The following is a 12366-nucleotide window of genomic DNA, read 5'->3' on the forward strand; positions in this document are numbered from 1 at the left end:
TCAAAGTTTGGTTACTACATCGGCAGTTGCAAGATTTGTAGATCTAAGAGCTCAGAATCAAACTAGATTCTTCCTACATCTTAAATCACAGTAATCCAACTTCCCATGACAATCCAACTACCTCATGTATTTGGATTCCTGCTACAATTTGTTCTTTTGACTAAATTAAAAATTATTCTAAAAGTTTGCCTTAAAACACCCTCAAAGTGTTACTAAATTAAGGTTAAATCTCAAGTATAAATTTTCAAGCAATTAGTTTTGGTTTGAGTTGAGCAGAACACCCCACAGATGATGCCAAGTAAAAACTATTTACACACTACCATAGTGCATTTCTTATAAAAATGTTGGGTCTGTAGCAGCGATTTGCTAATCAAATTCAGAATTTGATTTGAAATGCCTCCGGCAGAGGGCCAATCCGGTTATGAAAGAACAGAAGCAAAAACCAGAAACCCTGGTGAGTCTCCTCCAGAAGCTAGCTGGGTCCTTTGCTCTCATTAGCAAAATGGTTCCATAGGAAATCACTGCAATTGCTCTTAAAATAAAAGATTGTAGCTAATTTTTTTTCAATAAATTATTGGACTGTACTAGACACAAAACATGTACATTTTGGAATCTAGAGTTATAAAATATTCTGACATGTTTTAATATAAACAGGAACGTTTCCAGTGATTGCTTGGATCTAAAATGTTTTTCCACTTGACATTTGTTTATACTTCCTAGGAAAGAAACTCTATTTATGGATAACTGAATAACACAAATAAACATCAGAGAGAGCTGAAAAATCAGCTTTGATTATGCATGAAAATCTACAATGTCATTGTGTACTCTTATGCTGTATTCTGATTGCCTGTTTATTTTTACAGAACTGCTGGTGAGCCCATGGAAGAGGAGCCAGCCTTGTGAAGTGCCAAGTCTCCCCCGATATGATATTTCCTGTGTGTGACATCATAGTGTATCCCCCCTACCCCAGCACCCACAGACATGTCTTGTCTGCTGCCTGGGTGGCACAGTTCGATGGATCATAAACACTGGGCACAAAATTCTGAACAGCAGCTTCACTTGTTCTTTGGATGGACTTGAAAGGGCATTAAAGATTCCTGAAACGTAACCGCTGTGATTCTAAAGTTACAGTAAACCATGATTGGAAGAAACTGCTTCCAGCGTGCTTTTATTATGCTGGGTGACCTACTCCCAGACACAAAATATGGACTAGAAACATCCAATATAGCATTAGGTATTGTTAATTTCAGACGTTATGACAGGCAGGGAAAATTTGGGCAAAACCTGAGACATACTCATTCCTGACATTCTGATCAGTTTTTTGTTAAGTAATTTTTGTCAAGCAGTCTTAAGTTGTTTGTAGGATTTTCTTTCAGCTATGAATAGATGCCAATTCCAGACAGAAGGCAATGGGTTTGGGTTTTTTGTTTTGTTTTGATTTATTTATTTTACTTTTTTGCCTTTGTTCTAAAACACAGTTCAACCTTCCTAGTAAGAATTCAAAATGGAGTACCTGGAGTGAGGCTTGTTTGCAGTGGAATAAACCACACTCTATTTGAAAGTCTAAATAGCAAGGGAATCTCTCATCTATGCAATGGGGCAATATTTTATGTCACATTTTTGAGACAATTATCCTACTTCTTTAACATCCATTTCATGTTTTCACACAGGGACAATTTGTAACTGTGTTGTACAGTGAGATCTCCCTCCCTCCAAACCCCCTTGACTTGGTGACAGCTACAAAAGTATATTGCATGGATGACTTGCAGTGTCTTTGGAAAGCACCAAACTTTCAAATATGGTCTTAATTTGTTCCAAATCTATTAAGAACTTATTCTCTCACCTTTCTTTTTCTGCCTTCCATTGTTTCTTTTTTTAAAAAAAATTATCTTTCACTCTTCCTTCCTTTAGAAAAACTAAAGACCACTCATCCCTATTGGTCAGGGGCTTTGAGTGGTTAACTAAGTTAATTTTTTTCCAAGTTTACACTTTTGGTTTATCTGATTGTGTTCTGTTAGCTGTGAAACCATGGGCTTAAGCAGTGTCACTGAATTTCTAAGATCTTTGAAATGTGTCCATGAAGGCACTGCTTCTGAAGTCACCTTGTACTGAGTTTACTTAGAAGCTGTGCTTGCATGTGAAAACAAACACAATATTTAACCTTTGTACATGTTGTCTTAGTGACAAAGGTTAAAAATAAAGGACATTTATTTCTGAGATTAAAAGCAGCTTACTCAATATAAGCCAGTTTTCCCTCTACCTCTGAAAATTCTATTTCAATGTATAACTCAGACACCTAAAGACAGTGAGGTATAATACCTTACATACTTAATATCTGCCAATGCTTTTGAAAGAGTTGATGTTTCTTTTTATGTATTTTCCTAACTCAAAGGATATATTAAAGCCATAAGTGAAGATTGTCATGCTTTTATTCAGAAATCTGAAAGAAACCTTAATTAAAACAAGGTTTTAGGAAAGGCCACGATATGAAAGATATGGAACAATATGGTTTTAGTTAGGGAGGACTCTAACCTGTAAATCAAAGATGAAAGATTTCACTCAAGTAGAATTATATAACTCCCTTTTGTTATACAGTTAGACCATATTTTTCATGCATTTGGTTTTTTTAGGATTACCATTTTAATTTTAAAGACTTTTATTACATACACAAAAATGGTTCAATACTTGGTTTAACATCTTAGAAATTTGAGACATCCTTTGAAATAGGAAATTTGAAATGGAATGTTAACAGTATTAGGTAAAAATTACTTTCATTGCATTAGGGTTAGGTCAATCTAGACTCATAATCATAATGAATGTTTTTGTAAATTTCATTTTCTTGATATTTTCAGAGAATTTCATGCTAGTCATATTATTTACTAGCTCTTGTCATTTTGTAGTAATTGCTTGAGGAAATGGACTTAAAGAAAACCAAACAGTAAAGCCAAAGGCTTAAAAAAGCCTCCACCCTTAAAAAAGAAACTTTTTTTCATATTTTACTTAGAAACATAATTGTAAAGTTTTAAAATCAACTTCACAATTATAAATCCCTATTATTACTCATCAGTCCTCTCAATTATTTTTTAAATGTTGGATAAGAAAATGAAACAGGGTTGCACAATCATACTATTTTACTGATATTTCCTGCAACAAACTTAGCCATATATTTATGCTAAGCCATCAATCTGATAAAGCCAAATCAGTAGGACATCTCCATGGTCTTTTGGATTTAAAACATGACACACTAATGAGTTAATCACATGTCCTTCCACGTGACACTGTATTCAATTGGTTACAGTTAGAATCATTAGGAAACTGGGAGAGGCAGAGAATTAATTACAGCTGAATGTAGTTGTAAGAACACAATGCCAGTGTTAAGTGATTATACCCCTTATCAGGTAGAGTGTATCACTGAGGAACACAATAGAGATTCTGAAAATATCAATACTGCTTTTGAAATAAACCAGCACTTTTGAACAGGCAGTTTCACTTGGTGTAGTTTTCTTTATTGCTCACCATGGTTCCCAGTAATAGCTAGTGGGAAAATGGTGCTCTCAGCAGGAGGTACCTCATTCTGAGCCATATTTGAAGGATGATCACATGAGCTCTCAGTCTCAAGATTAAATCATGCATAGTGAATAAAAATAAAGGTTTTTGAGAACTCTATGAGTAAATGATGCTAGGAACTGAATATGATTTCATAACAGATACAAAAAGAAAATTTAAGAAAACGAATTTTCTCAATCATATAGCATAAATTGAGTGAGTTGTATATTAAGCTGAAAAAAAACCCCAAATTTTATTAAATAGTGAGCAAAATTGACCTCAAGTGAAAACAGAGGCAATGGTATCATTCCTTAGTAAATGGGAAGAATACTTGAAGTCAAACATTTTTAAATATTTTAACAAATTCACAATGTCCATAATGAAGATAGAAGTCAGATTTTGGAGAATACAAAAAAATGTGTCTAAAAAAAACTACAACTCACATTTCCATTCATAGGAAAAGAAATCTTGACTTGAGTGTTGACTGTAACCCCTGTGACACTGAAAATATGGCAGCCTTGAAAATGGGGCATCTCCCACAAAGACTTCAGAAATTACACAATTGGTCTCTCTTAATAGTCCAGGCCTGTTTTATTTCTGGAGGTCAATCATAAAGCCTTGTGGATTTACTGGGCATCTTTACAGACTCCATATGGAAGTAAAATAGAATGATCATGTGAAAAGTCTCCTGGGAGAAAATTTCTTTTCAAACAACACTTTTAAAATTTCATTTTTTTATCCAAGTAATTATGCTTAGGGCAATTTATTTAAATATTTTCACTATTTATCTTAGGAAAATTTACTCTCAGTTTGTCTAGTAGATACACAGCTTTCAGCTCCAAAAGAAGTAAGGCAAAATTTTCTGTCATAAAAGCGATTTGTTCTTGGCTTGAAATAACCATTCTGTCAAAATTTGACATTGCCATTTCTAGTAGTATCTATCATAACATTCTTTCCCTAGTATAGGAATTAAATTGCTTGCCTTCTGAGAAAATAAGAGAGAAAAAAACCCACAGAAGTAGAAAACAACAAACTCGTTCAACTGCTTCCATAAAGAGGGCATTTTTACCTTCAAAAGAAACGAAAACCAGGTCATATATGCTAAGAAGTGAAGGCATTTTATTATCTTCAAAACTGATGATCACATGGTTGTGATCACATTAAACTTCCTTGTGTTCCCAAGGACACAATTACATTCTGGTCTCTAGCAGTATTTTGTACTACTTACTGCCTTTAACAGAAGTATTTCCAAGAATTTCATCATCTTCATCAACACCATCACTAAAGTATACAAGTGCCTATATGTGGCTTCTTGCTCTGGGCATATTTATATTTAAAAAAAAAAATCACAGTCCTGGCTGGGCACTGATGGCTCATGCCTGTAACACTAGCTACACAGGAGGCAGAGATCAGGAGATTGCTGTTCAAAGCCAGGCTAGACAAATAGTTTGAGAGACCCTCTCTTGACAAAAGTCCTTCACAAAAAAAGGGCTGGTGGAATGGCTCAAGGTGTAAGCTGAGTTCAAACCCTAGTACTGCAAAAAAAAAAAATTGTAGTCTTTGCTTCCAACTCTAACAGCTTGCTTTTACTCAATCAAATGCCTCATGAAAGCAGCACATAATTGTCTTTGGGTCAAAGGATAAAAACTTCAAATGAACATGGTATACATACACAGTATTCAGAAAACACAGGACTCAGAAAACTCTAAACCAACAACGGTTTGTTTCACCCATGATATTCCTTGTTGGTTTTATGTAATATATTAAGCAACAATTGAGTCAGTTATTAACATGCTGTATCAGACAAACCTCAGGCTATGGAGCTGACATTTGATCTCAATGATAAGTTGTTAGAGTTCTAGCAATTTCTCAAACCATCTCAATTCTCCAACTCTAACTCTTAGCAAACTACACAGTGAATTCACTGTACCGAGCCAATCTTTCTACCCCAAAATTTTCTTTTCTGCCTTCCTGTTTTCCCTGCTTGCCTGCCAATAGCAAATTGCCATATCTATGGAATCAGAATAATTTCTCAAATCTCTGTTTTCTAATCAGAATCAACCTCAACAATTTTTTTTCCGAGATTCCACTGGGCATACTTTCCTTTGACATTTTATTTAAGCATGAGTAGGTAATCTTCACCATTATTCTTATCTCTTCTTTTAAAGAATCTACTGACTAGTTTTAAACTATTTTTATCTTAAAGATACCCAGGTTAGTGTGTTTAGGTCCACAGTTGGGACTTGGAACTTTTTTATTATTGCAAGAATTTATTTTGTTTCAAATACAGCTTCTCACCATTCTTACTACTACCCAATTATGCAGTGCTAGTTATTGTGTCGAGAAGATTGCACACATACTTCCCTTGCCCTTTGGAATATATCTTTGTGAGTTAAACCCACAAGTATAACCTTCTACCTGAAACAAACAAACAAAAAAGGCAAAGGAGAAATTTTAAATCAATATATTTTGGGAAGAAAAAGGTTTCCAGACTCTTTAGTAAAAACTAAAGTTGGTTTTTAAAAATTTTATTGTTTAGACCTTAAACACATTAAAGGCAACTCACAACATCAAATACAATGAGGAGGGGTAAATGTTTTCTGGGACATTGTGGTCATATCCTTTAGCCTTCATTGTCTTGCCCTTTCTTAGAGCTGGCATTTTGTAACAATTGATACAGTTATTGCAGCAATATCTGGCGATTGACTTTAATAACTTAAAATTGAATAGAAATGGGATAACAAAAAAAGAACTAAAACTTCTATAAACTGAGGAGGGATGATACTTCATTAGGTATACAAAAGGCTTTGTTTTGCTGTTGTTGTTGTTAAAACCCTCTATTTGCTTTTCCTAAATTGTAAGCTTCTCAAACTCCTTCTGGATAAGCAATATCCATGTCTATCTTCACAATAGCTGGGTTGTATGAAATTTCCCCTTCAGGGGCTGCTGGAATAGCAAACATGCTGTCAAAAATGAATGACTATTTTGTATGTTACAGACTTGGTGGTTTGTGTCATTTGTAAGCAAATATTCTGATATTTTAAAATCAGGTGGGCAGGTGAGGAAGGAAACCAGTATCTATTAACTTTGTAATTAAACACTAGACCAGGCTAATTGATGTGTGTGCCAATAATGTGGAGTCCCTGGCTTAGTGTAAAATTAATGGGTCTTTTCTATTGTGGTCTGATATCTGTTTCTGTAATATGATCAGTTTGTTGTCCTCTGTGTACCAGTGGTTTTGGCCTTAATTCTTTTGGCTAGCATTCACCAATATCTGTCAACCCAAGCTGCTGAGAAAAATATATATTGCCAACCTTCTTAAAGTTGTGCTGCCAGTGGTGTTTTTCCAAATGTGCAAGATAATTATCTAATAAAGGATTTATAACTAATAACATACCACTGTTGGACATCCTTATGGAATGTTCACCTTCTTTCTGATTCCTTTTTTTGTATTTGAAAATACCACTCCAAGTTTCAAATTATTGTTGATGTTGTTAATGTCACAACTCTCCTTCAAAAAGAATGAAAGATGCCCTTTGGTCTTGTGTTTTCTACTGAATTAGATTTTCCTTTAGTCTTCTGTGAATAAAAGCTATTTGAAATAAAAGTGTTCTTATTTTTCTACAGCATAGATGCCTACCATTAGATTCTGCATGTGAGATAACTACTGACAACTATTTGCTTAATAAATATTATTATTAATGAATTATTGTGACATACTAGTCCACTTTCCAAAAGTGAAAGGAGTTACTTGTAAGTAAATCTCCATTATGATGAAATGAGAATTCACAAGAGAGGAAAATCAAATCAAATCACAGTTACTGATTTGAATATAGTTTGTTGGTCAGGCTACAGAATAATAGTAGCTAAAATTGTTTAAGCTTCCACCATCTGCCTGTTATTCTACTGAACACTGTACCAGATTCTATTTTGACATCATATGAATCCTACACAATATGTTTTATGATTCCCATTTAGAGATGAGAACATCAAACATCAAAAAAGTTAACTCATTCAAGCACCCATTGTTACAGTTAACAAGAGAGAAGATTTGATCTATAACCACATCTATGGAGCACTAAAGTCTATCATCTTTCCAAATGGAATATATGATCAACAAAGATGGCAAACTAAAGTCATTTTCAACTAAACAGAACTATTATTAACTTTTAAGAGTAGACAGTATATTATTCAGTGTTGGCTAACCTTAAGATTTTATTTAATTATCATGTTAAATGGATCTGGTAATTGCAGCTAAGTTTGTACAGTAAGGACAAGTTACAAAACAATTTTCTCTTTCTGTATTTCAACATCTTTCTTTAACCTAGCCAAGAATCCTAAGATGTCTTTGGAAGACATAATCCAAAAACTCTTGAAATCTAGTCCAAGACCAATACTTATTTTTGTATTTTATAACCCCCTGCAATGTTTAACATTCTAAAACCCAACTGTTTCCAGTGTACAATGGTTTTGGTTCCTTTGGGGAAAAGAGAGTAATATTTTGTCTAACAGAAAGTAAACTTGAGATGGAGTGGGTGAGTAGAGTGGATTTCAATGGTAAACACCTTTGGTTTAATCAGATTTGTCAAATGGCAAATGTTACTTCATGGTTTTTGTTTCTTTTAAGTTTCCATGGTGAAAAGAGAGCAGTTGAAAAGTGGAGTGTAAGTAGAAAAATAAGAATGAATGTCAAATTGCTGTTTTAAGAAGAGTAGTTTCTAGTTGAAAATAGAACTCCAAACAATTTCTTTCACTACTTCATTGTACTTTCGAATGTTGTACTTACTCCTGAGCTCTGTGACAGCTACACAATTTCTCATGGTCCTCCAAGTTGATCATAAATAAATAGATAATAAATAAATAATAAATAGATCATTCCCTAACTATCTTTTTTGGGGGAGGTGTGAACTCAAGGTCTGGCACTTGCTAGACAGATGTTCTACTATTTGAGCCATGACCCTATCTCTTTACTGCTTTAGTTATGTTTTGCATAGGGTCTTGGTCTTTACTTTTCTAAACACTGACCTTGATAAGCCATGCTTTCAGTGCTTGCATCAGATCCCAAAAACCCTGACAGGTCACAACACCCCCATCAGACAGATTGTTTCTAGAGGTTGCCTTTGTGCCATTAAAATGATGCTACCATCTTGATGTTTTAAATCCTTCCCCCCTTCAAATTGAACCTACACTTACCAGATGTATTCTAATTTCATTATTATGGTTTCATACATGTCCATCTTGTCCAAAGGATTAAGTTTAAGCCAGAAGTCACATATAGCCAAAAAGCAGGGTTTTGATAGTGCATATTTATGAAAGGACTGCTATACACTATAAAATGTCCCTTCTTATCAGTATACCTTTTAAGTTGAATAGAAAGTAGATATAAAAGCATATGGAGCTCCACATCTTAACTGTCATTATAAACTTTTTGTACTTTGTTCTGGGATCAAACTAAGTCAGGTATCTAGAGATTTAAAAAAAAAACACCTGAAAAAGCAGGCAAGTATAAAATCTTGTTTATATTCTAAAATTTTGTTTATGTTCAGGTGTGGCAGATGTATTGCCAGAGTATTTCAGAGAAGAAAATGCAGATCTTAGAAACCAGGCTTTTGGTTTCCAGCCCTATTTGTACAACAGCCTGGTTTGAGATATGTGGTAAATTCATTATTTTCTCATGACCTTAATTTCTTTATTTTCCCTCTTTAGTGATTTGAAAGTCCTATTCTGTTCAGTTAGAAAATTGCACATTGTGTTTTTATTATTATGGATTACTTGTATTAAAATGCAGCCTACGCTTAAAAGTCAATTGACTTCATCACATATCTCTACCCTCACATTATAGAATACAAGGATCTTAATTTTACTCTCCTACAGTCTCTATTTTATTTTGTGTTTCATTACTGTCTGTTATTGGTTTCACCTTGTTTTTAAATCTTGCTTTTGCTTATGAAATTACTACTATCAGTGTCCATTAATATATTTTACTTACAACAATAAAAATAGTCAATAATTATCAAGATATCATCATGTTAGCCACTTTCTTTGCTCAATAATTTTGCTCATACCTTGTTTCTTTTTTCTTTCACATTGAGATTGACTCACTTCCTTCCACCTTGCGTATTTTGAATGCATTTATTTTTAGGCTTTACTCTTTAATGATATGATGACTGGGTATAGAATTCCAGGTGACCAGTTATTTTTTTTTTCAGCACTGTGATAAAATCATTTTATCCAATTCTTACCTCTACTTTCATTACCAGGATGTCCATAATTGCCTAATTATTGTGTCATTGAATATAATCTATTTTCATTCTCTCTAGTTCTTTTCATCTTTTCTCTGTGAACAAGTGTGATCTTAATAAAGTAGAACTTACAAGGGACTTAATATTCCTTCTTAAATCTGAAGAGTCAATTCTTTCCTCTAACCTGGAAAATTTTAAATTATTCCCTTGTTTTCTAATGATCATTAGACATAACTCTTACTAGATATACATTGATAGGCCTCGCTCTGTACTTTTGTCTATTAAACTTGGTTTTTGTAGTTTCCATTGCATTGTTTTCTTAAGCTGCCTGTAATTTCTTCTAATTGTTTAGATCAAGTTTTATGCATTTTATTATATAAAATTTAACTTTAAGATACCACTTTATTCATCTTTTTGAATATTCTAATATGTTTTATTGCTCAGATTTCTTATTTTACATTTTAATAATTTCCTACACATTTAGTTTATAGCATCCACCAGAATACGCTAAGATCTCAAGTACTCAAGCATTTGCTTAAATTACTTGCTTTACTCTTCTGAACATTTGTCTACTGTGAATGCATTTTTATTTTTTTTTTTTTTAATTTTTATTGTTTTATTATTCATATGTGCATACAACGCTTGGGTCATTTCTCCCCCCTGCCCCACCCCCTCCCTTAGGACTCTCACCTGTGGGAAGAGTTATTTCATTGCCTGGCTTGAGAACATAGTCCTCTCAGGTAGTTTTCCATTTCCTTCTGGGCAGACATTCTAGCAGTTTTACCAGCTAGGACCACGTTAATGTTCATATTTCTTTAAGCATTTTTTACCACACAACTAATGTGAATTACAATCACGAGTCTATGTATTGGTTTAACAATTCTCAGGAGAAAAGTTTCAAATGATCTTCCCTACCAGTTTCCACAAAGAAACAGTCAACTTCCTTAACTTTCTTGTTTCCCATCATTGGATGGCAGACATTTCTTTTCTCTCCCTCTTTTTTTGTTTCTCTTACCACTTAGAGAGCAACCTTTCATGAATTATGGATTAATTGCAAACATGTGTGATAGGATAGATTTTATGATTCTAAAAAACCTTAAGTCCCAAGTGTTCATCTCCTGTCTCTGTATAGGTACTAAGCATAAGACCTTAGATTACTTATACTGATTACACTCCACAACCCAATCTCAAGCCAGTGACAGCACTTCTACTTGATACTCACTTTTTCAATGCCTTCTTTCATCCTGGTATGTGGAAATTGTCCTACCTTTGGTAAATTTGGCTATACATGTAAAAGAACATTCTACTCAGCTTTTTTTTTTTTTATTGTTGTGCTGGGTGGGGATACATTGTGGGGTTTACAAAATTTCTTATATCAAATACATCATACTTGAATTCACCCCCACCATCATTCTCCTTTACACTCCCCTCCCCCCATTCCTGGAATAGTTTTAACAGGTATTATTTATCCATTTACATACATGTGTACATAGTATTTTGCACCATATTCACCCTCCTATAATCTTTCTCCACCTCCTGTCCCATCCCATTGGTACCAACCACCTAAGGCAGGATCTGTTCCACACTCCTGTTCTCCAGTTTTGTCTGGAGGTTCCTTAAGAAACTAAAATGGAACTGCCATATGATCCAGCAATTCTATTTCTAGAAATATACTTGAAGAAATGCAAGTCAGGTTACAAAAAAGGCACTTACACACCCATGTTTATTGCACCATTATTCACAATAGTTAAGCTATGGAAACAAGCCAAGATGTCCCAATACTGATGAATGGATTAAGAAAATATCAGATTTATATACAATGGAATTTTATTCAGCCACAAAGAAGAATGAAATTTGGTTGTTTGCAGGTGAATGGATGGAACTGGAGAACATCATCTTAAGTGAAGTTAGCCAGGTTCAGAAGGGCAAAAGCCACATGTTTTCTCTCACATGTGGACTATAGACCTAATATAAATACAGCAATATTATGAAAACACAGGTCATGCTAAGGGGAGGTCACATACTAGAAGGGGAATGTAAAAGAAGGAAGTTAAGAAGGTGAATATGGTTGATGTGCTCTCTCTATAAGAATAAATATAGAGTTTTTAAACCATCATAAAAAAGGGACTAATGAAGAAAAATAGAGGAGATGAATCAAATCAGGCTACAATACATATATACATGGATGTGCAACAAGGAAACTCCCTGTGCAGCTATCTTAAACAAACAAAACTGTCATCTTTTTCTTTTATAAATCCACTCAGCTTCTTTTGAACTTTATGGCAGGAGTGTTGCAGTTTATCTGGTCCTTCACATGGACAGCACTGGAAGTAATCTCAGGCTCCTTCTACAAAATGAGAAGATTGAAAACCTGATTTCTGTGGGTTCCTTCAGGTCTGATAGTCTGTGAATTCATCATAAGTATGAAATTGACACTTTAGTTTCTAAAACTGTTCATTATTCCATTACTAAGATATCTCTTCCCTTGAAGTAACAGAAAGCCAGTGTTATAGCAATGTTTCATAAGTCCAGAGTGATTAAAATGTTTTCTTCCTGCTATGAGAGAAACCAGAAGTTG

The 12366-nt window shown here is 34.1% G+C and overlaps 1 protein-coding gene across 29 annotated transcripts in view; it reads left to right on the top strand.

The window, feature by feature from the left end:
• Hdac9 (histone deacetylase 9) overlaps nt 1-7153 on the top strand; it is an 844179-nt gene extending 837026 nt beyond the window's left edge. For all 29 annotated transcript variants that reach the window (XM_074065098.1, XM_074065099.1, XM_074065100.1 and 26 more), the window contains one exon: nt 864-7153. In XM_074065098.1, the coding sequence (XP_073921199.1) occupies nt 864-903 (40 nt within the window). In that variant the 3' untranslated portion in view covers nt 904-7153. The remainder of the gene's footprint in view (nt 1-863) is intronic.
• Nucleotides 7154-12366: the final 5213 nt, after the last annotated feature.

This window comes from Castor canadensis, chromosome 2 (genome assembly GCF_047511655.1).
Source record: "Castor canadensis chromosome 2, mCasCan1.hap1v2, whole genome shotgun sequence".
Taxonomy (NCBI): domain Eukaryota; kingdom Metazoa; phylum Chordata; class Mammalia; order Rodentia; family Castoridae; genus Castor; species Castor canadensis.